Source organism: Stylophora pistillata, chromosome 4, assembly GCF_964205215.1.
Source record: "Stylophora pistillata chromosome 4, jaStyPist1.2, whole genome shotgun sequence".
Lineage (NCBI taxonomy): Eukaryota > Metazoa > Cnidaria > Anthozoa > Scleractinia > Pocilloporidae > Stylophora > Stylophora pistillata.
Window position 1 is genome coordinate 26,557,205 of NC_142522.1, and position 27,370 is coordinate 26,584,574.

The 27,370-nt window shown below is 39.1% G+C and overlaps 2 protein-coding genes across 2 annotated transcripts; both read left to right on the top strand.

Annotated features, from left to right (window-relative positions):
- The first annotated feature begins 2,653 nt into the window (after positions 1–2,653).
- Positions 2,654–9,454, top strand: LOC148733087 (uncharacterized). Its single transcript, XM_088759173.1, has 6 exons — positions 2,654–2,839; positions 4,214–4,650; positions 5,605–5,754; positions 6,317–6,362; positions 6,855–7,148; positions 7,845–9,454. Exons 2-6 carry the CDS (start codon positions 4,323–4,325, stop codon positions 8,137–8,139), a joined length of 1,113 nt encoding a protein of 370 aa, XP_088615299.1. The 5' UTR covers positions 2,654–2,839; positions 4,214–4,322; the 3' UTR covers positions 8,140–9,454.
- A 2,025-nt stretch (positions 9,455–11,479) lies between these two features.
- On the top strand, positions 11,480–22,314 carry LOC148733088 (uncharacterized). The gene is made up of 4 exons (XM_088757152.1): positions 11,480–13,235; positions 16,554–16,909; positions 20,515–20,754; positions 21,565–22,314. Exons 2-4 carry the CDS (start codon positions 16,582–16,584, stop codon positions 21,957–21,959), a joined length of 963 nt encoding a protein of 320 aa, XP_088613278.1. The 5' UTR covers positions 11,480–13,235; positions 16,554–16,581; the 3' UTR covers positions 21,960–22,314.
- Positions 22,315–27,370: the final 5,056 nt, after the last annotated feature.

Here is a 27,370-nt window from a genome sequence, read left to right on the forward strand (position 1 = left end):
TGAAAGAGGGCAGCCAACGCGCCTTTGCTGCTAGGTAACCAAGACTTCGGTTCATACGTTCTCGATCAAAAAACTTTGGGGAATTTGATTTACTTCCCTTTTTATTTTTTTTTCCGAAGGAAAAGGAGTGTATATTACTTGTTTAATAGTAAAATCTAAAGTCAATTCGGAATATTCTGCTCCATAATTTAAGTATGCCAGAACACAACCCACAGAAGCCGGTGATCTAATTTAAGCAACTACGTCATTTCGCGAACGTGCCATTCCGGACAAAGTTAATTTCTAACCGAAAAAGTCCCGCGAGGGTTACTCTTATATATCGAAGCCCGATAATAGTTGTGATCTCGCATTGTTCAGCTTTCCGATCAGTTTTGCTTTACTCATCGGCCGATTTTAATCTGGCTGTGATCAAGATTAGGCTGGAAACAAAGGGAAATAATATTCTTTTCCAAATGAGTTTACAAGTCTCAACACACAATCTCACCGTCAAAATACGAATGAGAGCGCTGTAATAGATTGGGGTTACCAATATATTGGACATCTAAGTCCGGCAAACTATTCGATACCGAAAACAACAGCAGAGGTGACTGAATATGAACCCGACAGACTTCTTTGTTGCATATTTTTTAAGGTTTTCATACTTGAACTTATACAACGCTTATGATGGCAATCAATCAATTTTGACGGATTTACCAATAGAAACTGGGCATTCGTTTCACCGGTCACGTACAACATGGGAAAACAAAAAAAGTACAGTCGTGGAGCATAAATTCAATACAGTACCGTTGTTTTCATCTTTTGTTTAACCGTGTTTCCTAATCAGTCGCCTCCACGAAAATCGGTTTAAAAAATGCCGAAAATACTAGCCTTGTTCAAGCAAAAAGCCTTTTTAATATGAAATTGACAAGGAAATGTTTAAAAGAAATAAAAGAACACTGAAATCAGAAAGGGAAAAGAATAAGTTCCGAGTTCATTTTATGCAGAGGGACTTAAAATGAGCAGAACATCCTATACAGGCCAGGCGATCCGTCTCAGTTTTATTTCGAGCGTTTCCGTTTTTGGTTTGGTCAGATTCTGACACCTCCGTACGATTTCGGACGCTTTCGTATGGAGTCCGCCTAAGTTCGGTTAGTCTTGTCAAATTGCGAACCCTTCCATCCGATTTCGGATGCTTTCGTCAGATTTTGAACGGTTGCGTCCGATTTCGCCAAATTGGGGTATTTTTGTTCGGTTTCGGGTGCTGGGACCATCTGATTCCGGACAATTTTCTTTTCGATTTGATAGGTTGCATTCCATTTTGGTTGTGTCAAGTTTGATCTCGCGCAAATCATCTCTATTAAATGATTGAGTTAGCTTGTGACAAACTATGAGTCGTGCTAAAATAATTCGTAAGACAAGCTATCAGCACTTAGAGAGGTAATTATGGTTTTGCCAACTGAGTTGAATAATGTAAATTAGCCACCGTAAAGTTTCAAAGTTGACATTTCGAACATTAGCCCTTCTCGAAACGTCAGCTTTGATACTCTTTACACTTTTACGGTGGCTAATTTTCATTATCACAGAAGGACTAACGCTCGAAATGTCAGCTTTGAAACTCTTTACAGTGGATAATTTACATTATCACTCAAGTTGATAAAACCGTGCCAAATTACATTGTTACTCCCACCGACGCAGCACCACAGAAACTAACCCCCTTTGCCTAGATATGTTGTTTGATTTAGTATTCCTTGGTGAGACTATTTTAATTCTGCCCAAATTCCTCATTTTCTCAGCTATAACATGAAATCTCGTCATAAATTTACTTTCTGCTGCGAAGGTAACTTTTGGTTTATCTTGTAGCTGAGTGAAGAGTCAAATGTTTACAATGCATATACAAACAGGCTGACAATGACGTTTTGTCAAAGTCAAAATATACAGCTGTTAGAATAATTGTTATGCAGACATCTTAGTATGAAATCTTGCACGAAATAGGATGGTTTCGTTTTTACTTTGTATTATAATGACTCTTCTGTACTTATTATACTGACCCCTTATCTCTATTGGTTAACAGAGTACTTACGGTTTATTCCAAATTAGCCCCATGGTAACTTCCCAATCTGGATGGTTTCAGTTAAGATTGCACCTGCAGTTGACTAATAGATATCCCTGATAGGAGCTTTTTACTCTACAGAGAAGTATTTACGAAGATAAACCTTTGCGGCAAAAATGTTGGAAAGTGGAAACCCGCTGAAAATTTCAGTAAATTTCGAGCTAAAACGGCTTCCTCAAGCCGTTTTATATGATAGAAAAACTTGGTTTAGTTTTTTGGGCTTCATAAGTTATGAAGCCCAAAAAACTCAACCAAGTTTTTTTATCAAATAAAATGGCTTGAGGTAGCCGTTTTAGTTCGAAATTTACTGAAATTTTCCGCGAGTTTCCACTTTCCAACATTTTTGCCGCAAAGGTTTATCTAAGTAAATACTTCTCTGTAAAGTAAAAAGCTCCCCTCAGGGATATCTATTAGTCAACTGCAGGTGCAATATTAAACCAACCAGATTGCGAAAATACCATACGGCTAATTTGGAATAAACCTTAAGTACTCTGTTAACCAATAGAGATAAGGGGTCAGTACAATAAGTACAGAAGAGTCATTATAATACAAAGTACAAACGAAACCATCCTGTTCGAGTGCGCTCTAATTAAAGGTAATATAGTTACGACAGCCTCACATTTGGAAACTACAGGAAAGTAATCATTTAAATCCAGAGAGGATATTATCGGCCTATTTGATGCTGAGATGCATTGGAAATGTTTTTAGACGTAACTGAAAGGGCAAAGATAACGAATTTTTTTCTTTAAGGTAAGATCAGTCCAAAACATACCTTAGTTCGCGTATCAACCCCTGTTGAGCTAAGCATATTCTGGAGCACTGCAATTATTCTCTCTGCTTCGAAAGTTACGCTTATGTTGAGTGATTCCTATGAAAGAGCTATAGTCGACATGCAGATCTAAAAATATGGTTAAAATGCTTCACTTCTCAGCGTACCTAAAATGAACTTTCAAACGTCGTTTCATTTGCGAGAAAGTAGAGAAAGAAAGAAAAAAAATATCACAAGGTCATTTTTTTACTTTCAGTTGAAGCTTAAGTAGATTTCACCACTTTGTTTGAATGAAGATCTACTAGACTGTTAAAAATACATTTTTAGTTCTTTTATTCCTAGGTGCTTTTAAGTAACACGGGCAATCTATGATTAACAGGTAAACAAGGATTAAGGTCGGCACCCAGTTCGTGCAATTAATGAAAGATAGCCTAACCTGATTCAAACCTGCAGTAAATTGAAAAAACAAGACATTTCTATCCCTTCTAAATTTTCTGATCATGAACGAATCAAGAGATTTTACTCAGTACATTATGCTTATGGAAAATTAATCCTTGCTATACTTTCAGTCAAACTGGGGGAAACAAAGAAAATTTTTCCTTTGAGTCGAACCCTGGGAAAACGTGAATTTATTGGTATGGGAAATCCTAAATATTAACCAGATACTTCCAGATCCCCATGGACGCTTCTCACAATTGCACCTGCTTTTCAGTCGTTGAGTTTAGTCTTTTTCCTCCCTTGTTGAAAACTCCGTAATTTGTTTGTCTTTTTTCGTCAAATCATCTCGGTGGCGTCTTTGGTAATCACTTAATGTTCATCAATGGGTTATGTTTATGTGACATGTGTATGTTTATGTCGTACAGTGTACTTTGATGACTTCTATGTATATGTGTGCCATGCAGAGGGAATACTGTGAAAAGGCGCCGAAAAACTGCGGCGTTGCACTGAAAAGGATAAAAGACAACAATTTCCTAAGACAGTCGTGTGTTCGTAGAGATATGACTCAGTTCAGAATAAATTGCTCAGTGCTCAAATAGCTCAGTAGAGTTACTCATCCTCTGTGCTCCTATATAAAACTTCCGTGTCTTCCGCAAGGTAATACATGAATGGTGTTTATTAATTAGTGAGGATAGAGACAGGATTGTAAAGCCAGCCAATACAAAAACAAAGAGATAAAAGTAACGTTATGAGTGGTCGACCTTTTTTCCTTCATGAAATCGGGATTGTTCATTACTTCTTTTTTTCCTCTTTTTAAACTCAGCTTACAATGCAAGCCTAAAAAATTGCTTTGTTAAGTAATATCACTTTCGAATTAGTAAACTAACCTTTTACGCCTAACCCCATATTTTGCTTAGCTGTAGATGGAACTTCCTTGGCATGAAAGCATGAGAAATGATTACTTGGTTCTGAAAAACACTCACCTTTTGGTACATTAAAGGAGCCGCATATCCTGATGCCTATGATATGAAGACCTTCAAAGTTCTGAGAGTGCTGTGTGTGGCTGTTTTTCTACCTATGGTATGCAAGAACCCATGTGCCAACGCCATCAGCAAGTGCGAATCACAAAAGTCAACTTTCAAAAAAGCTCTTAAAGGACACACATATGACACCTTCAGGGTTAATAGCCCGGATGTTTGCGTCAAGACGTGCGAAAAAGGCAAAAAGTGTCAGAGCATCAACTTTGTCATCGACGAAAGTATCTGCGAACTAAATAATCGTAGCATGGAGGCAAGACCAGACGGCTACGTAACAGATCCGAGACGGATTTATATGACGGTATATTTTAATAGAGGTAGGCGTTCAAAAAGTTCGCTAACCCCCTTAACTCCCATGGGTGACCAAGACAGAATTTCCCCTTACAATGTCAATACAATATCAAGCAGACAAGTAACGAGAATAAGGAAAAAAAGACAACCAAGGGATTATCAATTGATCCAAAACCAAATTCTCCAAACTAACATCATGGGATTGTATAGCAGATAGTAAGGAGAATTACTATGAGATCTTGGCATTGAAAGGGTTAAAAGTTGATTTTTCGATTCAATTAGCAGTTGCCTAAGGTTAATTCTTAGGAATCTGGATTCGCCTTAAGAGATTATCATGGGGAAATACAGCGGAGTTTACTTTGCTTTGTTTTTAGTTTGTATTCAGTGAAACCGGGTAAGTTGATAAACGACGACTTGTCTAATTGTCATTTGATAGAGTTTCACTGTGGACGTTTCAGTATGGACAGATATCAGCTGTGAGACTGGCTGTCCCGGTGGTACTGGTAGCTAGTGATAGAGATGATGGTGGTAGCCGGATGATTATAGTGATTAAACCTTTCACTCCCACAGCTGATTCGCATATAACTTCTCCCTATGATATTCATACATTATCCAGCCAAAAAGTTCTGAGAACACTCACCCTTATCAGGTAGAAGTTGTCGTCTTGATGGAGAATTAACAAACAGATCTTGGGAGTTACAGCTTTAAAGTGGCCCAGACGCGCGTCCCTCTGCTCGAAGAAAGATTTGAGACAGTCGGAAATAGGTTTGCTGAGAGCCTGTGTTTAGTTCAATAAACTGCGCAGAAGCATTAAAAGTTAGTTTTAAACCCCTTCCAGACCTTTCCTCGAGGTCTCAAAAAGGCTTCATAGTTTGCCACGGGAAAAAATAGCGCTCGTTTTGAAATTGGTAGTGGACTTAGGTAAAACGTACTTGAAAAATCACTTAAATCTATTCATTTTTCACTTTTTTTATCTTCAGTTCCTCTTGGATCGATCCCTGAACTGCCAGCTAAGTCGTGCGCAGAGATTAAGGCGAGCGAAGGAGAACAAGCAGTCAATGGTCATTACTGGCTTGACGCTTATAGCACTGGCACCAACGAGTGGGTCTACTGTTATTTGGAGACAAAAGGTTTTCTATTCTCTTTTCTAATAATTACAATGCGCCAACGTTTCAAACAATTCACAGATACAGAATAATGTTTTTGTGTGTAGATTTATACCCACGAAACCCATAAGAACATGTTACTTCTTTTCAATTATATAATTAAGTTTTGAGGTGGGTAACCTCATTTTTCTTTAAACACGAAGATGCGTTTTAAAAGGAGAGGTGCCTTAGTACCTCTGGATCATTTGTTGATCAACTGTGGTGGCACAGAGACCTTCACAAGACTAATAGATGAACAGTCCTTTTGCTCTTCACTATCTTTTATCTGAGTCTTATTGTTAAATATATATCACTTTCATATAGTAAATCTCTGTAGTTCTTTCAATAATATTATCTTATTCACGCATAGAAATTGCTCAGTGAGGTGGACAGTAAAATGCTGACCCTACCCTCCAAGTTTCACTCGGTCATACCAAGCGCATGTGCAGAGCAGAACCTCCTTGAATTCGTCCTCTTTAAACTCGCGGTAGCTTAATTAAGGTGTTAATAACAAATATTGATAGCGGTATCGATAAAATTTTTCCAGGCTCCTTCTTTCACTGGACACTCAGTGGCACGGACAGCTCGCTAACGTAAGGGATCGAGTTCTTTTGGTTAAGTGCAGACAGATAGATACTTTGTCAAATTAAATTCTCCTGCCATGGGAATTGAGGTAGTATTATTAAAGAGGGCTCAGGCTGGAATAATTGGGCTAATTACTCAATGAGGAATACGTTACTCTTGATTCCGAGTAAAACTGAGAAAATTACACACTAACAAACTGCATACCATTCGTGGCTTCCAATTTTGGAAAATCATTTTATTACTTTCTCTGTTTCTTAGGCCTTATCATATTTCTTCGGTTAAGAACTTTATTCTCAGTGGCTTTTCAATTCTGAGTGATGTTCTCTCAGGTATTCTGTTGCTTAAGCATGAAATTTTTTGGCGGCTTCTGATTGTGTTCTTAAGACCCGAAGACCCTTAATCCTTCACCTACTCTTTAAGATCATCTTAAATGACTTAGATTTTTTTCACGTCATCGTAAAGCCCTTTGATTAACTAAATATCACTTTTTTTTACTCAAGATTACGAGGAGCTGCAAAGTTTGTTCCGAAAAGCGACAGAACTGTTTTGTATTTAGACGGAACACCGGGGACGTTCGCAGAGACACCATCAGTTCCTTTCCAAAAGACTGATCTGACAATTGCAGTTTGGATCTTTATCAAATCGCCCATGACAAGAAGGCAAGAAGTTTATGCAGACTGGTCTTATCCATATCAGTTCCGAATTGGAATTGAGATAAACGGTCAGCTTTGTTTCCAGGGAAGAAGGGACGTCAATGGAGCGAGCGACATGATTAATTCATGCACAAAGTCCAGGTGAGTAGATTTCCTTCTTTCTCAATCAACAAGGCCGTTCTTTTTCGTGCAAAACAGTTGATTAAGCCATGTGCGAATGTTTGGCCCGAGATAAGGCTTTAGATCTGAGACGACGCGAGTTTAGAATTTAACAAGTGCGAGTCGACTCTGCTCGATGTTCTATCAGTTCAGGCTTAGGCTGGAAGACAAAAAAATCCAAAGCCAGCTGTCAGGCGTCATGTGTTCAAAATTAGATAGTGAAAGAAATAATTTGGATATATCAACAAAGTTGAAATGGTAAATTGGCCACCGTAACAATTACAAAAGCTGACGTTTCGAGCGTTAGCCCTTCGTCGGAGCCCTTCGCTCGAAACGTCAGCTTTTGTAATCGTTACGGTGGCCAATTTACCATTTCAACTTTTTTGATATATCAAAATTATTTCGTTATTCCCACCGACGCAGCCCCAAACAGTTTCTTTCGAAACTATCGGCCTTTAGATAGTGAAAGGACTTGTTCGTTGCTCTACTTTGTCGCCATCATTGCGCCCCTTTTATCAATTGAATGCCTGAAGGAGGCCAGCTGAGAGTTTTTATTTGTCCCACACATTTAAAACAATTTTAAGTCATATCCGCAAGTATTTTCCTTGGTGTGTTACAAGCTTCACTTACAGATGTGAATTTTACTCAGTTTTGTTTACATTGCACGTTTTGTTACAGTGATGTCGTGGAAACAGATGTCTGGAGGCACGTGGCAATCACATGGGGAAGATCGGAGCGCACGTCTAGGATTTACATAAATGGTGATAGGAAAGTTAATCATGTTATCAGCGATAATCCTGTCCTTGATTTCAAAAACTCCGGTCATGCTGTGTATGATATTGGCTTGAAGAGAGACAGCAAAACCACAGCTCTTGCTTACTTCAGTGACTTGGCGATCTTCACGCATGAGCTATCAGCAACTCAGCTGAAAAGTGACTTGTTCCTAAATCATCCACTTCACAATTTTATTTGATTTTCCTTCTAAAAGTAAGAACACACCCGCGTATTAACAGCATTTCGTTGCTATAGAATCTCAACTGTACATTCAAAAGGAAGAGTTTTATATGATCGAATCTATAACAAGAGTTTAGGACATAGCTGATGCGGCACAATGGGTGCTTGTGGCTCTTTCTCTGGCTATGAAAACCAATAATTTTTGGTGAGTTAACAATTTCTGGCCTCCTCTTTCCTAGCACCTCTAGGGAGCTAATGCAAATTTAGGACTCCACCCTTCATTTTTCAGGAAAATCTTACCAAAGGCCAGAAAAATAGCTTTGATACGTGTTGTAGTGTAACCTTCAAGAATTTTCTAGAAGTAGCTGTGTCATGCTAAGTCATCCCTGAATTAATATATAAATAGAATCTCTTGTGATGTTACGGAATGTTCTAGATCCTCAACTGTACCTATAAAAGCCAAGCTTGAAACTAGATGTACGAGAAGTTTAGTTGCTGGTATACCCCGTTAGATAACTATAAAGGTGTATGTTGCAGAATACAAGACGCCCACACTTCACTTGTCAGAGAGAGATAGTAATAATATGAATCAACAATCAGAGAAATGAATTTAGGAGTGGCGCGTCCTTGATCTGGTTATTTGTGTGGTTCTTTTGAGCAGATCAAAATTTTGCGGATCAGTAAACACTGAAAGACCGCCGGTATATAATTCGAAGTTGAGCTAGTAAAAAATACAAAGCTCGACGTAAATATGTAATTAGGGAGTCAGACAGATAGGCAGCAACGCCGCGGGGTTCGCTGTTGAAAAATGTGTGCATCGTCTCGTAGCGCGCAACACCTCAACTTCACCAAACGTATGTCAGCAGCCTCGAGTTCTAAATGGAAACTTATATAATTTGCTATCGGAGATTTCCGTTCTCAGAGCACGTGAATTTTGCCGATTTCACGTTGCTTTTTTCGGTTGGGGAGGAGGGGGGGTGCTGAGAAATAAAACGCTGTTCTGCCAATTAGATTTTTGTTTTGCAACGTCCTTGTTACCGTCGTATTCCAAACTAGACGACACGACGACTCGTGTTCACGGACACCTCTCTTGACCTAATCCAACAACACACTACACTCGTTCTTGATATGAATCAAGTTCTACAAGCGCTTTGTTTTTAATGCGAGGTTAATTTTCCATATTGATTGAATCTGAGTCTAGAGTCTAATCTGAGTCAAGACGTCTAATTGTTGATAGGTCGTGAGCGCGCGTTTTTGGTTGGTATACAAGCTATTGATCTTTATACTCGTAATCCAGTAAACGGTCTGTTAAAATTAAAATTTTTGATTCAGTTTCTTTTAGTTATTCACACTGGTGCCGTGTGACTGCAATAAAAAGAAACGGGGATCATTCTGGGGTCCAGATGGAGATCATTTAAGGGTTGGGGATCCTATTGGCGCCTTGGTCACTTAGGGATCAATTTAGGGATCATTTACAGCCTTGGGATCATTTTTGTTCGAGGGACGAACAAGGTTTTATAAGCTATACAGTGAGGAGTCTCACGGTGATTATGATCTGAAACCTTGCACGGATAAGTCAAATGGAGTGTGAACCTGAGGAGAAAATCACGATAACCCTTAGCACAAGTTTACTCCCAGGAACCTGGAAAATCACAAATGCACCTGCTTTTCAGTTCTCTATGTGAAGCATTATTCTGCCTTTTCTAAATATCGGTATCTTTTATGTCCTACTTTGTCTAAAGTCCTTAGAGTTGCGTGAGGTGAGCGCATGATCTTTTGGTACTGCTTAACATCGCCAGTATTCTTTCAAATTCGTGCCATAAGATTGTAGTGCACCTAATCAGTGGAACCTCGATTTAACGAGGTGCCAAGGGACTAGGGAAATTGGTTCGTTATATCGAGGTTCTGTGGCATGCATTTTGCTGTAAATTCAGCCGGGCTGAAACTGAAGTATCGTTCGTTATACTGAGGACTTCGTTATGTAGAGGTTCGTAAAATCCGGAGGCTCCACTGGTAATTCATATTTCCATATATACCCGGTGAACACCTATGGGTATGCATTGAATCAAGGCAGAGGGAATAACATGTTCCTCATTAAATCTCATGCATCGAAAATTGGCTCAAAAAATTGTTAAATGTTAATGCCAGATGACGATATGAACTCCTGGTACAGCGATGCAATCAGAAAACAGAAATCAACCTGCCGCAAGCTTGAAAGGCGCTGGCGACACTCCAAACTTGAATCAGACTATCGGCCTTACTAGGAGCAGGTCAAAGTGTTCTTTAAGTAACGTGGCAGGTAGAGGATCCAGACAGCATGATTTCTGCACAACAGAAGGAGCAATCTGTAGCATTGTTAACTTGTCACTGATATCTGGTCTTCTACCTTCGTCCCTTAAGAACGCTGTCTGAACCCCTCTTCTCAAGAAACCGAACCTGGATCATGAAGTTCTTAGTAATTTTAGGCCTATCTCGAACCTCAAAGTTATCTCGAAAGTTATTGAGAAGGTTGTGGCAGCGCGTCTTCAAGTCTATCTTGACTCTTACAAACTCACAGAACCGCTACAATCAGTCTACAAATCATTCCTAGCTGTGAAACCGCCCTTGCACGTGTTCAAAATGATATTTTGCTTGCGATTGACAATCGCCACTATGTCATGCTCCTGCTACTAGATCTCTCGCTGCATTTGACACTGTTGACCATGGAATACTGCTCAATAGATTGAACTCTAAATTCTCGATATGTGGCACTGCACTTGATTGGTTCCGCTCTTACCTTACGAACCGCACACAAGTTGTCTTAATCAATGGGAAGAAGTCACAGTTTCGAAAGCTCAAATCTGGAGTACCTCAAGGCTCCGTCCTTGGGCCCATCCTCTACCTACTCTACATTGCTCCACTTGCTGACACTTTACGTTACCACTGATGACATGAGATTTCACTTCTACGTTGACAACACTCAGTTGTACATTCCTTTTTCTGCCAACGACGATCTGGAATTAACCAGTGGTATTGCTAAAATTGAGAATTGCTTATCTGATCTTGATAAGTGGATGGCTTTGAATAAGCTCAAACTAAACAAAGACAAAACTGAAACTGAACCTCTCTACCTTTACTCAAAGCATAACCCTCAACAGTCTCTACCTCCACTTCGTTTTGGTTCTGATATAATTCAGCCGTCCTCGTGTCCCAGAAATATCGGTGTCGTTTTCGATAGTACTATCTCCATGCCCCCTCATGTCCGATCTGTTTGTAAATCTGCCTTCTATCATCTTCGGAACATTTCCCGTATAAGGAAATTACTATCCACTAAGACCACTGAGACTTTAGTCCACGCCTTTGTAACCTCCAAGTTAGTCTCCCTCGCAGCCGTTTTTTTTTGGATGTCACGCAACGCTCCCCCAAAAGAGCGGCTGCTGACAACCGAACTACATTCCTTTCTCATTGTCCTTGCGGTTTGGTCGCGGTCTATTGAACAGACCAATCACATACCAGAAAATCTGAATGACGTAAGGTTTCGCGCGAAAATGTGGATGTTGGGAGAAACACTGAGAAATTTGTCGATGAGAGCTCGAAATGTTTCACATGTTCATCGTTGTGCCCTGGTAAAGATAGAGTATATATTTTTGGGAAAACTTCTCACAATTTCGTTGAAATTATAGAATCTACGCTAAACATAGACGTCAACTGCTACGCCAACGACACGAACGCTAGATTGTTTGAGTAGTTGTTAAAGTTTTAGCGAGCAACTGAGAAAGTAGAAGAAGCTAAAAACTGAGTTGAAACTCTTTATTCGCACTATTTCAAGAGGTTACTACAGATTATAAAAGTCAGAATATATAAGAAACAGTAAATTACATCAATAATCAAAACGAAATACAAGACGCCTTTCAATCTAGGCAAGGGGTAAACGCTTGCTTCGACCTACAGATGGAGATCAGGAGGAAAAAAGCGCGTGCTTGCCGTCAACAAACCGGGCGAAGCTTCGAGAACACTGCAATTTAGGTCGGCCAACGTCTCCTACACTACTTGTACTTCTTCATTTGCCAGTCCGCTGCTAGCTGGAGCGAACCCGATTAGTTATGTTTGTGGCTTCTTATCACCGGTACAGGAAATCGGCCCGAATTATCGAGTGTTTCCGCACGTTGGTACAACGCAGCAACAATAACAATAATATGACCACTTTCATCGTTAACATGGTAAAACACGAGCGGGAGTGCTTGATATATTAACGATTTCCCGGATCCTGTAGGCAACTTAACAAAAACATCTTCTTTCTCGACTAAAACATTTTTAATTGCAAGCTTCTGGTGAGCTTTAAGCTCGAAAATTTTGAACTTTGGCGACGCTTTGCGAAAAGCTCCTTCAAGCACCGCCATTTGTCTTGTGTTTTCCACGTGAGGATCGCGATAGAAAACGATATCTGATTGGACGAGTCTCAAAGGGTGAGTCTGGCGCGAAAAGGTTCCTGAAAATGGAACCCGAGCTGTGATTGGCCAATTCGGAAAAAGGAATGTAGTTCGGTTGTCAGCAGCCGTTCTTTTGGGGGGGGCGTTGCGTGACATCCAAAAAAACGGCTGCGAGGGAGACTAGTCCGAGTGGTGTCGACGTCGAAAGAGATGTTTTCTCTGTGGCAATATTATTGCAAATGAAGATCAACAGTAGATTTCAGTTTGTGCATTTTAATTAGGAAATAAGGAACAAGGATGTCTTAAGATAAAGCGGTGTCAACCAAAGATAATGATCAAAACACAAAGTAGGTTAACAATAAGCTATAACAGCAAGTTGAAGATAATTTTCAATTAACTCAAAACTGTTTGGAAGGGAAAAGCTGTTTCAATAAATTGCTTTTAGTTGAGACTCAATTGATGCTAAACCAGATGGTTGCAGGTCCACGATTAACTTTCCTTCTTATTGGCTTGCTTCGAAGTAAATTAACTGAAAAATTTAATGGGAAATGGAATTGGATTGCGAAATATATTTTTTTATGCAAAATACTCGTCATCTTCTTCCTTTTAGTTGTTCTTATCATCAAGGAACGAAGTTTTATTTTTCGCGACTCCCCAATTTGCTTGTAAAAGATCGATTTATTGGCAGAGGGACAAATTGAGAAAGGTATCATCATTTTCTTTCTCTTGTTCTGGTTTAGTTGGGATGACTAAAACATGCTTCATCTCTGTATGATACAGTTGATAAATTGTTGATGATGTGCTGTGTATAATTAATCTTTGCTGGTGATCATCATCCATTTTATTTCCATTCAGAGTTTTTCTGTTCCATTGTTGTGCTCCGTCTTTTCGTTTTTCGAGGATTCTTTTAAAAATTATTCTGATAACATGAGAGGCATTCCGGTCTAGGGATGGCTACGATAAACTTTAGATGATGATAGCGATAGTATAATCTTCGCTGTATGGCAAAACTTTACCAAGTACTTTGGCTCTGTATGCCCTATTTGTAATTGATGCTTCACGAATTAGCATTAATTTAGGTCTAAGTGATCGTCAGAGTTACATCATTTTGGCCCGTTCAAATGTTTCCCGGAAGCATTTCCTCGTAAAAAATTTATTGAAAGAAAAAAAAAAAAGCAGCGCCGGTAAAAATAGAGAAAAGATTAAAAATATGTAGATATTTAGGAGATATCTTGCAATTTTGTGGTGGTTCCTTTTTTGTCAAGGGACTGACACTCAAAGTGCGCTAGTACACGTATCTATTAAAAAGACCATGTTGGATGTTTTTCCTCTCAGCACCTGCCAATTGAATTAACTATGATGCATTTCGTTTTCAACGCTTCTCGATTCTTTACTACTTCTAAAAATTTTGAATGAAAAAATAAAAAGGGAATCGATTAATTCACAAAAAGAAAACTAAATCAAGCAAAAAATTAAAAAAAAGAAAAGAAACAAAGCGAAAAAAAAGAAAACAAAAAACAAAAGAGAAATAATATGACCACTTTCATCGGTAACATTGTCAAACACGAGCGGGAGTGCTTGATATATTAACGATTTCCCGGATCCTGTAGGCAACTTAACAAAAACATCTTCTTTCTCGACTAAAACTTTTTTAATTGCAAGCTTCTGGTGAGCTTTAAGCTCGAAAATTTTGAACTTTGACGACGCTTTGCGAAAAGCTGCTTCAAGCACCGCCATTTGTCTTGTGTTTTCCACATGAGGAACGCGATAGGAAACGATATCTGATTGGAAGAGTCTCAAAAGGTGAGTCTGGCGCGAAAAGGTTCCTGAAAATGGAACCCGAGCTGTGATTGGCCAATTCGGAGAAAGGAATGAAGTTCGGTTGTCAGCAGCCGTTCTTTTCGGGGAGCGTTGCGTGACATCCAAAAAAACGGCTGCGAGGGAGACTACCTCCAAGTTGGATCACTGCAACTCTCTTCTACATGGTGTTCCGAAATATGTTATTAGAAAGCTCCAATCAGTGCAGGACGCCGCGGCTCGACTTATTACAAGCTCTTGTAAATTTGACCGCATCCCTCCTATTTTATTCGACCTACACTGGCTTCCAGTTGCCGAGCGAATTAAATTCCAAATAATTCTGCTCACCCACAGAGCTCTTCACCAGCGGTCTCCTATCTACAGTCAAGAACTCATATGTCGTTATTCACCTTCAAGAATGCTCCGGTCATCTTCAACAATACGCCTGTCTCCTGTCAACTTTAATCTCAAGTCTTACGGCTCAAGATCTTTTGCTCTTTCGGCTCCTGAACTGTGGAACAAACTACCTGATGACATTCGTTCTTGTGACAATTTAAATCTCTTTAAACGTAAACTTAAGACTTATCTTTTTAAAAATTATTTTAATACGTAAGAATTCTCTTCTTATTTAACAATTGGTTCATGCTTTAGCGTGCACTATCGAGTTATGGAGCACGCGGAAAGTTTGGAGAGCACGAAAGAAGCGTAAGAGTTGCCCGAGGCGATAGCCGAGGGCAACTCTAGCTTCTTGAGTTTCATGTTTATTTTATAGGTACTGATGAAATTTTCAAATAAAACACAACTATTTTTTATTTATTCTCGGAACAGCAAAACAGTGCAATTAAAGTGATCACCTATCGCAAAATTCCTGTCACAAAAATGTTATGAAACTCGGATATAAAGTTATAAAGGAGAAATACAGACAATAATACTTATATTTTCTGTTCCAAAAAGCGGGAACTGAGCTCTCTTGTAATTGGTAATATCAATTAAGTTCAAATTGTAAATTGGCCACCCTAAAGAGTGAAAAAGCTGACGTTTCGAGCGTTAGCCCTTCCTCAGAGTGAATGATTCATTGCGCGCGATTAAGATATGATTTTTTGGTAAAATGAAAAATCCTGGTATTTTATCAGTATATATATAATAAAAGAAAATATCAAAAAGGGAAAAAAATAATTCCGATTTAATAAACAATACGAACTTAAAACTTTGAAAACTTAACACATAGTCATTATACATTAAGTTTTCAAAGTTTCAATTATTTTTGTCCCTGTTTGATATTTTCTTGTTGTGAGTCATAAAGGAAATTAAGTACGTATTCACGCTGTGAATGGCGCCTAACTGGAATTTCCCAATTTCCAATATATTTTTGTGTGTGGTTCGTCGTCACAAGGAAACTTTCGCAGTATCAACGGTATGTTCTTAATCGATTCGTGACAATGAATAGACAGGAAGTTGATTAAAAAAGCTAGAAATATACTTTTTATATCCAGTACGATCTTTATGGATAGATCCGGCTGTGGATAACAAAAAAGTTATTATTTTACCAACCCAATTTTGCTGTGCACCTACGGTAATTTCTGTGTGAAAACACAGTGTGAGTAGGCTCAGAAAAGTTATGCCGGCATAATTTTGGGCATAATGCTAACCAATGTAATGCCGGCAAAATGCGTAAACTTCTTAAAAATCTCTTGGCATTACAGTTCAACAAGAGATAAATTCTGGACCCTCAATATTGCCATTAGTGAACCTGCTTTTCTTGCTTCCCCTTAGGGAAATTCATCCAATAAAACATTGTGCTCTAAACTTCAGTAAGCCTCTTTTTTAATTTTCCTTTAAAGTTTTACCTCTTGGTGGTGGGATTTTGGGAGGGGGTCCTTTCAATAGCTATTATTTTGACTTATCAAGCTGAGCGTAATTAAATACATTGAGGATGATTTTCGGCATGGTGCCATGTTTTAAGGGGTGACGCTCAAAAGGTGATAATGCTCATATTATCGAGCATCATTTATTTGACCATAAGTAGGAGTAGGAGGGGGATTGGGCTGCTTGCGCGCCCTCAAATTTTTGTTCAAGGATGTTAGAGCCCTCCTCATATCCCTTGCTCCGCCGCCAGTGTTTTTTTTTTTTTTTTTTTTTTTGCCACCCATGGATGGTAGGATCTGGGTACGATATCAAAGTATGATAAACAGGTTGTAAGAAAATTTTCGCTTTTTTGTTCTTACAGAAGCCATAAATAAATTACTGGCCCTAACATGAGAACCCAAAGCATTCTGGGGGTACTATGTACAGTTGTTTTCCTCCATTTGGTATTCAGGATGACACGTGCTAACGCCATCGGCAAGTGCAAGTCACAAGAATCAACCTTCCAAAAAGCTCTTCTAGGATACACATATGACGCATTCGGCGTCAGTAGCCCGGATGTTTGCGTCAAGCGATGTGATAAAGAACAAAAATGTCAGAGTATCAACTTTTTCATTGGCGAAAGGATCTGCGAACTGAATAGTCAAACCATGGAGGCAAGACCATGCAATTATGTAACAGACCCGGGACGGTTTTACATGACAGTGAAATATGATATAGGTGGGTGTTTTAAAAGTATCGTGAGTTTAAATATCCCAATAGTGTTCTTCAATCGCGTAAACCCGACGGATTATACTGGGTAATCCTGATCCCGATCATGAAATTTTTTCTTAGTCCAATACCTCAACTTAAAAGGGCTTTTTCGGTGGGTGATGATTTCCTCAACCAGCATCAGGGATCCGTTGAAGTCTTTGCTCATCTTAGGGCGTAAGTTTATCTCTTTTCACAAAAACGATGATATCGTTCATTTTAGAGGTTTTTGAAGTTTTGCACGAACAATATACGCTTGTTACAGAATCCAATTCCTTCCGTTTAACTTCGATCACGAAAAAACGTATTACTAACGATCTGCCAGTATCAAAGAAACAAATAACAATTTAAACAAGTGCAGAAAGCAAAAAAAGGTGACGACAATCCCACAGTTCCATAACAAGGGACAAAAACAAAACTTAACTCAACACAATTCTTCTGTTCCCGTGAGAGCCTTGTAGGAAGCCACCTCTCGCGGAGGCTGAGCCCGAAATTTTTTTCCACAAAAAGTCTCTTCCGCTCTTTCCCTTCTCGTAAAATATTATTATCATTACCATTATTATGTCTATCATGGGTCATTCGATTCAATGCCATCGATAATAGCTGACACCCTCACAGAGCAACGTATCGCAATTTTTCCCTATTGATGAGTTGGTCCGTCACCGAAAAATCAAAGTTCATTATTATTGGACGGGGGAAAGCTCAGAATGTCCAGATATCACCAATAGGTTACCAGGAAAACAACAGCGCAGGGCAAAGGCCGCGTGCGCAGATAAGACCGCCATAAATGACCCTTCTGCGCCTTTTTTTTAGCCTCTCACGCAGACGTTTCTGGGGGATCGCGTTTTACTTTCGCGCTTGAGGAGAAGAGCAATGCAATCCCCATAAAAACCACTGCGTGGAAGGCTAGACTTGTTTGGAGTTTCTCGTAGATTAATTTATTTATGAATTGTCGTCAACGGACTTCCCGGATCTCGGCTCGTCTAAGTGATCACTTATCGAATCCCGCCTCTCAAAATCGCAGATTCCCATGTCTCGTTCATGACAAAAATCTCGCATCTCGCTCCCTTCTTACTCTTAATTCCCGGATACCGGCCTTCAAATAAGCCCAATCCCGGATCCCGAAAGGCCTATTAGGGACCTTCTTTAAAAAGTTGGTTCTTCACATTTGCTTCAAGACATTGGCACGAGGAAACTGGGTTTCACGTTTCTGATTTGAACTTTTTAATTTGTTTAATCAAATCAGTTACTTCGAGCTGATTTGAACCCTTTCATTTGTCAAGCAGGCAGGTGACAAGATTGAAGGAAATTATTTTTTCATTATTACGCCATTTTAGCATATTAAGGCAACAGAACACACATTATTTGTCACAGTGTTACATTGTAGAACGGGGAAAATAACAGAGAGAGAGCGAAGAAAAAATGGCCGCACTGAACGATTCAAACTTTGATTTTAATTTCTGTTTTTTAGGGTACGAACTTTTAAACCATTAGGTTTTTGTTTTCGGCTATTAAGAACACTTAAATCGTTTTTTGTCGGTCGGTACGATGATCAAATAAGGCCATAAGGGGTTTCCAAAACGAAATAATAGTGGAATGATAAATCCCTTGTTTGATGGCTTATCATAACTACACCACGGAGTTTTTGCTCATTTGTCATATTTTTTCAACCCCCTACGGACCTTGGAAAAACTAATACACATAATTTAAGCGCGTATTTTATGTTAAACCATCGAATAAGATGTATTTATTTTTCTCTCAGTTCGTGAGCGGGCGGTATTCTACAAATCCTGCAATCTGATTGGTTCCGAGAGCGGGCAGTATTCTCCACATCCGGCCCGCTCACAGCGGGCGGTTTACGTTTCGCTTGAGTGACTTTGCAGAACATCTCAAGCTTCGTTGCAATTTTTTCACAAATATATCTCATTTTGCCGGTCGGGCAGAATTTTGGAGCAAAGACTTCGGTCACGACCTTTTGGCAATAAATAATTTTCATTCTTACTTCTCTCTCGCTCTCAAATCACTGGTTTTTCCGTAAAAATTTATTTCGAAATAAATTTGGTGGTACTCATTTATGTCTGAATTCGTTTTGAAAACGATTGAAACGCGACCTAAAAACAATTTGTTATTTAATAATCCTTCCAAAAAGTAACTCAGAAAGTTAAAACGAGAGGTAGTTGCAGTTAACAATGACGTTAATCAATGTGACTCTCCTTCGTTAATATCTGAATTCTTCCTTTTTCCACATAGTTCGTTCGTTTGTGATAGGTTGAGCGAAGGTTTGAGTTCTTCTATAAAACACTTTCGCCTATTCTTCTCAAATGCCTTGAATTTCGACATTTCTACCGTAAAATTCACAACAGAAACCGGGGGTATTAGGTGAATAAAAGTCGCATTAAATCCCCTTCTATCTAGCTGGAAAGAGTCTCACTGACTTCATCTTTTCAGTGTAAGAAAGACAGATTTACACACACCATTGCAGAAAACGAACAAGCAGACTGACAACTCCAAAACACATTGCGTTCAATTACAATTTGACTTTCCGTGACATTTTAAAAAGGATCCGGAACAGAGGTAAATCTTCGAAGATTAATCGTCGTTGGAAATAAACAGTACTTTCCGTAAGATCTCTGAGTGCTTTTTTGTTTTCCTTTTTTTTTTACGATAAGATTGTCCCATGGTCATCTAACTCGTGTGTGTTTGTCACACAAGTGTTGTTGTTTTTTCAAAAGCGTAAAACGTTTTTCCTCTTCAATTGACAGGTGTCAGATCATGACAGTTACTTGTCAAAAAATGTTTCAACGTTTGCTGGGAAGCCTTTCAAGTTACATTTACAAATAAAAATATTTCGATGAAAGCTTTCTCTTTAATTTGAATAACTTCTGTTTTCTTTATCATCCACTCGCTAACAAGTTAAGTTTATGGAGGATTTTTCCGTAATTAAACTCGTAATTGTAGCCCTAAATCATTCAGGTTCTTTTGGCAATAATTTCGTTATGTGTTAGGAGAAAATAAAAATGTTATTCACCAGCACAGGTCGGTCCGTATTTGGAAAAACTGTGCCCCCTGTCTTGTACCGCCCTTGGCCTACGGCCTCGGGCGGTATCCAAGATCTCGGGCACAGTTTTTCCCAATACGGACCTTGCGGCTGGTGAATAATATATATATATATATATATATATATATATATATATATATATATTATATATATATATCAAATGGTGTATAGTGCTTGATCATAAAACCTAATTCTTTAATTGAACATCATAAGGAAACCAAAATAGTGAGTTGTGCAAAAAGGACCCTTAGCTTGTCATGCACGAACCTAATGATGACCTAGCTCACCATAAAAAGTCGTTCTAAAGCATCGGTTTGCATATTCCCAACCCCCTAAAGGTCTGAGGTTTGATTTCTCATAGGAATTAAGACTTTTTTTTTCCATCGTTCCACGGTTGTGAAAAGGCAAAAAACAGCCGTCTTTAAGTAAAGGTATTGTTATGGATTTAGGACACACAGAAAGGGTTATGAATATTGAGATGTTGGAAGTTTAACGGCCAAATTTCTCTTGTGTACAGCAATGTGGCCATCTGGGACATATGGACTTCCTCGTCCCAAGACAGGCTGTCCTCAGTCTCCTCACGGCTCTGAGTGGAAAACAGGTTGGAGATTCCATGACACGGAAGACTCTTATGGCGACAATAGGCACTCGGATGGTTTTCATTTGGATGCAGTCGTTGGGAAAAATGATTTGAACAGAAGTTTCTGCATAAAACATGTGGACAAAGTCGGTTATGAAACGAAACCATGGCCTAAGGGTAATAACTTTTCATACATTTTTAATTTTTTCAACTTTCTCTCCTAGTATAGCGCGAATGAACGAGAGATTTTCACACCAGCACAGAAGCTTTTTCTTTATTCTGTTACTTTTGACAGTGCAAAGCTCTTTGAGATTTTCCGATGTTCTCCTTGCGCCACGTTGGTGGCTTATCTCGGGAGAGCTCATCCTCGGAGACCCCGGGGCTGTGAGTCGATTTCAAGTTAAGGGCAGAAGAGCCCCGGGGCTCTTCTGCCCTTAACTTGAAATCGACTCACTGCCCCTGGGTCTCCGAGGATGGGGAGAGCTCGATTCTTCCTCACAAGCCTCAGTCAGAGACATTGGAGTAATCTGGTCACGTGAGTTTCTTTAATCATCGATATCACGACCTTCGCTTTATCTCAAACGTACTTGGTCGGTTTTTCCGGGCATAAACTTCAACCAAAGTTCTAACGTGATTTTACACCAAAGACAATCCCTAGTTTATCAAACTATTTGGCCATACCCTGGGTTATTTCAGATCATGATGACAAATCTCCCGCTGTAAAAACTCAGTTACTTACGCCTGTTCGCTGGTTGTGGAGTATGGGCCACCGACGGACTCCTTCCTTCTCCTCTCGAACCATTTGTTTTTTTTTTCTTGTCTCCCGCTAAGTGATTTTGAAAACTATTGGAGAGCTTCGCTTTTAATTAACCAACTTTGTATTACATAACCGGCTACTACATGGAATCATAAACATTAAAGAAGTATGTCGGATATTGAGTCGTCCGGTCTCATGATAAATAAAATCTGAACATTTTTTTTTTTCAGGTCAATATTGCATTTACAAGAAAGGTGGTTGTCCAGTAGGACTCAGCGAAGGATTTATATGGTGGGATGACGAAGACGACGACAACAGCAACAGACATGGTGGGACACTTCCTGATGGGATATATGGCAGAAATACAAAGATCTCGTTTTGTTGTCAAACGGATGGTAACAAGTCCCATCCCGTCATCCTCCCTGTCGACAAACCTTTTTACTTGCTAGCTTACGGTTCGTCCGAGTGTCAGCAAGTAGAGGGCGCCCTTGTTACTGAGGAGTATATACAATATGACAACGAGAACTCAAAAAACATAGACAAATGGGAAGGGAGTTACCCTTTTATGATCTATTCATCCACGTCCAATATGAGAATAATTTACTGTTATTACCGTGCGGCATGATTATGTTACGTCCGAGGAAAATCCCTCAGGAGTAATCATGATCTTCAAAGCTTCCTGCACTTGGTCAATAATATTGCGTGAACGGAATCCAAACTGCTTGTAATAAAGTAGGTTTGTCTTATCTAAGAACCGCTTGAACTGAAAGTGTTCCTATTGAAGTCACTGCACAAATGAGAAGAACTGAATCATTGATAAACCTTACACCTAGTAACTTTTAGAATTAGTTTTAAGGGCAATGAAGAACTCATTCAAAACTCAAGAGAACCTCAACTGAAGAATCTGAAGTTAAACTCACTTATGTGAATGGTATGTTTTAAATCTTTTAACATTTGACCAACACTCTTTTTACATATATATATATTTATCAAACAACAACAAACATATGAAACATATGTATGAACTGCGGTTATGAAACGTATATGTGCACGATCCTTCGCAGTAAAGCACTATTTGAGCAATAGTGAAAATCAGACCTGAAAAAAAATTTTTTTTTTTTTGGCCTGTACGGGACTCGAACCACTGACCTCTGCGATACTAGTGCAGCGCTCTACCAATTGAGCTAACAAGCCAACTGAGAGCAGGCCATCAAATTAATTCGACATGAACCTGTAGATGATAAATCAAACAACAACAAACATATGAAACATAGGTGTGAACTGCGGTTATGAAACGTATATGTGCACGATCCTTCGCAGTAAAGCACTATTTGAGCAATAGTGAAAATCAGACCTTAAAAAATTTTTTTTATCATCTACGGGTTCATGTTGAATTAATTTGATGGCCTGCTCTCAGTTGGCTTGTTAGCTCAATTGGTAGAGCGCTGCACTAGTATCGCAGAGGTCAGTGGTTCGAGTCCCGTACAGGCCAAAAATTTTTTTCAGGTCTGATTTTCACTATTGCTCAAATAGTGCTTTACTGCGAAGGATCGTGCACATATACATATATATTTATGTTAGAAAGACTGGTCAGCGAGAGCTTTTATCTTAGTATGAAAGAAGCAGTGTCAACATTACAAGACAAGTTGCAGTATATAAACACAATACAAACACTCGCACTAGCTAACTTGATTGTTTGCTGTATTTTGGTACCGTAATTTACAACGTTATTGATATTTAGCTTGTTCTCCGTTGAAACCGATTTAACAAGTTCAACGAGAACTATAAGAAGGTAATGAATAATTTCAAGTGAAACGTTGAATTTACTCGACAGTTGTCCACGTTCTTTTTGGTGTTTTTACTATCGCTTACATTCCCTTACATTCCTTTGTAAATTTTACTTGCATTACACTGAAGTACTCTACTTCTTTCACTAGCTTTGTTCTGGGTTAGAGAATGTAACATATCTTGCGTTAGTTTTTGCAAATATCAATAAAGTTATTAATGCTTATAATCATAGGATAATAATGGGCTAAAATGACCACGTGAACACGTGTTGTTCCTCCTTAAACGTCAAAAACTGCAGTACAAAATGATGTGAATTAAAAAAAACATGTAAAAAATATGCAAAAGAAGTGAAATGATGAGCCGAACTCCAAGATGTTCTCACTACATATAACGATATCTATTGTAGATTGTTGTTATCTTTAGTTGACCCGAATTGTTTTTCAGCTTTACGTTTTGTTAAAATTAGCTAACAGCTGAGCAAATATTTTGAATTAACTCGTTTTTCTCCCGATGTACATCCGTCATTTACAGCTATGCCGCTTCAAAAGACGTTTTCTCGAAGCTCGCACCTCATTTATGTTTTCCCTATTCTCTTCGCACGCAATTGCGCGCGCCTCGATTGATAAGAAATTACGTCATATCCTGCTATAACCACATAAAGAGAAGAATTATTTTCTGTGATAACGATCTTAGTAATTATACTAAAATAATTATACGCCTCAGGAAATATTGGTAAATATGACTAGAATTTAGGTACACAAATAATTCAGCTTCAATGGTGTCTACTAAAACGATTATTTTCCTCGGGATCGGTGAAAACAATAGTTATCTCCCATATTTTGATGAATGATAACTATTGTACTTCACACTTCACAGCACACTGAGCAGATCAAAATTTTGCGGATGAGTAAACACTGAAAGACCGCCGGTATATAATTCGAAGTTCAGCTAATAGAAAATACAAAGCTCGACGTAAATATGTAATTAGGGAGTCAGACAGATAGGCGGCAACGCCGCGGAGTTCGCTGATCAAAAATGTGTGCATCGTCTCGTAGCGCGCAACACCTCAACTTCAGCAAACGTATGTGAGCAGCCTCGAGTTCTAAATGGAAACTTATATAATTTGCTATCGGGGGTTTCCGTTCTGAGAGCACATGAATTTTGCCGATTTCACGTTGCTTTTTTCGGTTGGGGAGGGGGGGGCTGCTGAGAAATAAAACACTGTTCTGCCAATTATATTTTTGTTTTGCACGTCCTCGTTGCCGTCGTATTCCAAACTAGACGACACGACGACTCGTGTTCACGGACACCTCTCTTGACCTACTCCAACAACACACTACACTCGTTCTTGATATGAATCAAGTTCTACAAGCGCTTTGTTTTTAATGCGAGGTTGATTTTCCATATTGATTGACTCTGAGTCTAGAGTCTAATCTGAGTCAAGACGTCTAATTGTTGTTAGGTCGTGAGCGCGCGTTTTTGGTTGGTATACAAGCTATTGATCTTTATACTCGTAATTCAGTAAACAGTCTGTTAAAATTAAAATTTTTGATTCAGTTTCTTTTAGTTATTCACACTGGTGCCGTGTGACTGCAATAAAAAGAAACGGGGATCATTCTGGGGTCCAGATGGAGATCATTTAAGGGTTGGGGATCCTATTGGCGCCTTGGTCACTAAGGAGTCAATTTAGGGATCATTTACGGCCTTGGGATCATTTTTGTTCGAGGAACGAACAAGTTTTCATAAGCTATACAGTGAGGAGTCTCACGGTGATTATGATCTGAAACCTTGCACGGACAAGTCAAATGGAATGTGAACCTGAGGAAAAAATCACGATAACCCTTAGCACAAGTTTACGCCCAAGAACCTGGAAAATCACAAATGCACCTGCTTTTCAGTCCTCTATGTGAAGTATTATTCTGCCTTTTCTAAATATCGGTATCTTTTATGTCCTACTTTGTCTAATGTCCTTGGAGTTGTGTGAGGTGAGCGCATGATCTTTAGGTACTGCTTAACATCGCCAGTATTCTTTCAAATTCGTGCCATAAGATTGCAGTGCACCTAATCAGTGGAACCTCGATTTAACGTGGTACCAAAGGACTAGGGAAATTGGTTCGTTATATCGAGGTTCTGTGGCATGCATTTTGCTGTAAATTCAGCCGGGCTGAAACTGAAGTATCGTTCGTTATACTGAGGAATTCGTTATGTAGAGGTTCGTAAAATCCGGAGGCTCCACTGGTAATTCATATTTCGATATATACCTGGTGAACACCTGTCGGTATGCATTGAATCACGGCAGAGGGAATAACATGTTCCTCATTAAATCTCATGCATCGAAAATTGGCTCAAAAAATTGTTAAATGTTAATGCCAGATGACGATATGAACTCCTGGTACAGCAATGAAATCAGAAAACAGAAATCAACCCGCCGCAAGCTTGAAAGGCGCTAGCGACACTCCAAACTTGAATCAGGCTATCGGCCTTACTAAGGGTAGGTCAAAGTGTTCTTTAAGTAACGTGGCAGGTAGAGGATCTAGACAGCATGATTTCTGCACAACAGATGTAGCTATCTGTAGCATTGTTAACTTGTCACTCATATCTGGTCTTCTACCTTCGTCCCTTAAAAACGCTGTCCGAACCCCTCTACTCAAGAAACCGAACCTGGATCACGAAGTTCTTAGTAATTTTAGGCCTATCTCGAACCTCAAGGCTATCTCGAAAGTTATTGAGAAGGTTGTGGCAGCGCGTCTTCAAGTCTATCTTGACTCTTACAAACTCACAGAACCGCTACAATCAGTCTACAGATCATTCCTAGCTGTGAAACCGCCCTTGCACGTGTTCAAATGATATTTTTCTTGCGATTGACAATCGCCACTGTGTCATGTTCCTGCTACTAGATATCTCCGCTGCATTTGACACTGTTGACCATGGAATACTGCTCAATAGATTGAAATCTAAATTCTTGATATGTGGCACTGCACTTGATTGGTTCCGCTCTTACCTTACGAACCGCACACAAGTTGTCTTAATCAATGGGAAGAAGTCACAGTTTCGAAAGCTCAAATCTGGAGTACCTCAAGGCTCCGTCCTTGGGCCCATCCTCTACCTACTCTACACTGCTCCACTTGCTGACACTTTACATTACTATGACATGTAATTTCACTTCTACGTTGACGACACTCAGTTGTACATTTCTTTTTCTGCCAACGACGATCTGGAATTAACCAGTGGTATTGCTAAAATTGAGAATTGCTTATCTGATCTTGATAAGTGGATGGCTTTGAATAAGCTGAAACTAAACAAAGACAAAACTGAAAACTGAACCTCTCTACTTTTACTCAAAGTATAACCCTCAACAGTCTCTACCTCCACTTCGTTTTGGTTCTGATATAATTCAGCCGTCCTCGTGTTCCAGAAATATCGGTGTCGTTTTCGATAGTACTATGTCCATGCCCCCTCATGTCCGATCTGTTTGTAAATCTGTCTTCTATCATCTTCGGAACATTTCCCGTGTAAGGAAATTACTATCCACTAAGACCACTGAGACTTTAGTCCACGCCTTTGTAACCTCCAAGTTGGATCACTGCAACTCTCTTCTACATGGTGTTCCAAAATATGTTATTAAAAAGCTCCAATCAGTGCAGGACGCCTCGCCTCGACTTATTACAAGCTCTTGTAAATTTGACCGCATCCCTCCTATTTTATTCGACCTACACTGGCTTCCAGTTTCCGAGCGAATTAAATTCCAAATAATTTTGCGCACCCACAGAGCTCTTCACCAGCAGTCTCCTATCTACAGTCAAGAACTCATACGTCGTTATTCACCTCCAAGAATGCTCCGGTCATCTTCAACAATACGCCTGTCTCCTGTCAACTTTAATCTCAAGTCTTACGGCTCAAGATCTTTTGCTGTTTCGGCTCCTGAACTGTGGAACAAACTACCTGATGACATTCGTTCTTGTGACAATTTAAATCTCTTTAAACGTAAACTTAAGACTTATCTTTTTAAAAAATTATTTTAATACGTAAGAATTCCCTTCTTATCCATTTCTAACGCCTAGATCTTAGACACCCGTTTTTTTGCGAAAATTTAAATCTCTGTTAACGTAAACTTAAGACTTACTTTTAATTCAATATATATATTTCTATTTTGTAAAGCGCTTAGATCAGGTCTGGATAAGCGCTATATAAGTAGTTCTATTATTATTATTATTATTATTATTATTATTATTATCATTATTATCATTC

Coding starts and splice junctions, on each gene's coding strand:
- LOC148733087 (XM_088759173.1), top strand. CDS start 4,323: ATGAAGACCTTCAAAGTTCTGAGAGTGCTGTGTGTGGCTGTTTTTCTA. Junction 5,755..6,316: donor CTGTTATTTGGAGACAAAAG/GTTTTCTATTCT, acceptor AAATTTTTCCAG/GCTCCTTCTTTCACTGGACA. Junction 6,363..6,854: donor GGCACGGACAGCTCGCTAAC/GTAAGGGATCGA, acceptor TTTTTACTCAAG/ATTACGAGGAGCTGCAAAGT.
- LOC148733088 (XM_088757152.1), top strand. CDS start 16,582: ATGAGAACCCAAAGCATTCTGGGGGTACTATGTACAGTTGTTTTCCTC. Junction 16,910..20,514: donor GACAGTGAAATATGATATAG/GTGGGTGTTTTA, acceptor TCTTGTGTACAG/CAATGTGGCCATCTGGGACA. Junction 20,755..21,564: donor AACGAAACCATGGCCTAAGG/GTAATAACTTTT, acceptor TTTTTTTTTCAG/GTCAATATTGCATTTACAAG.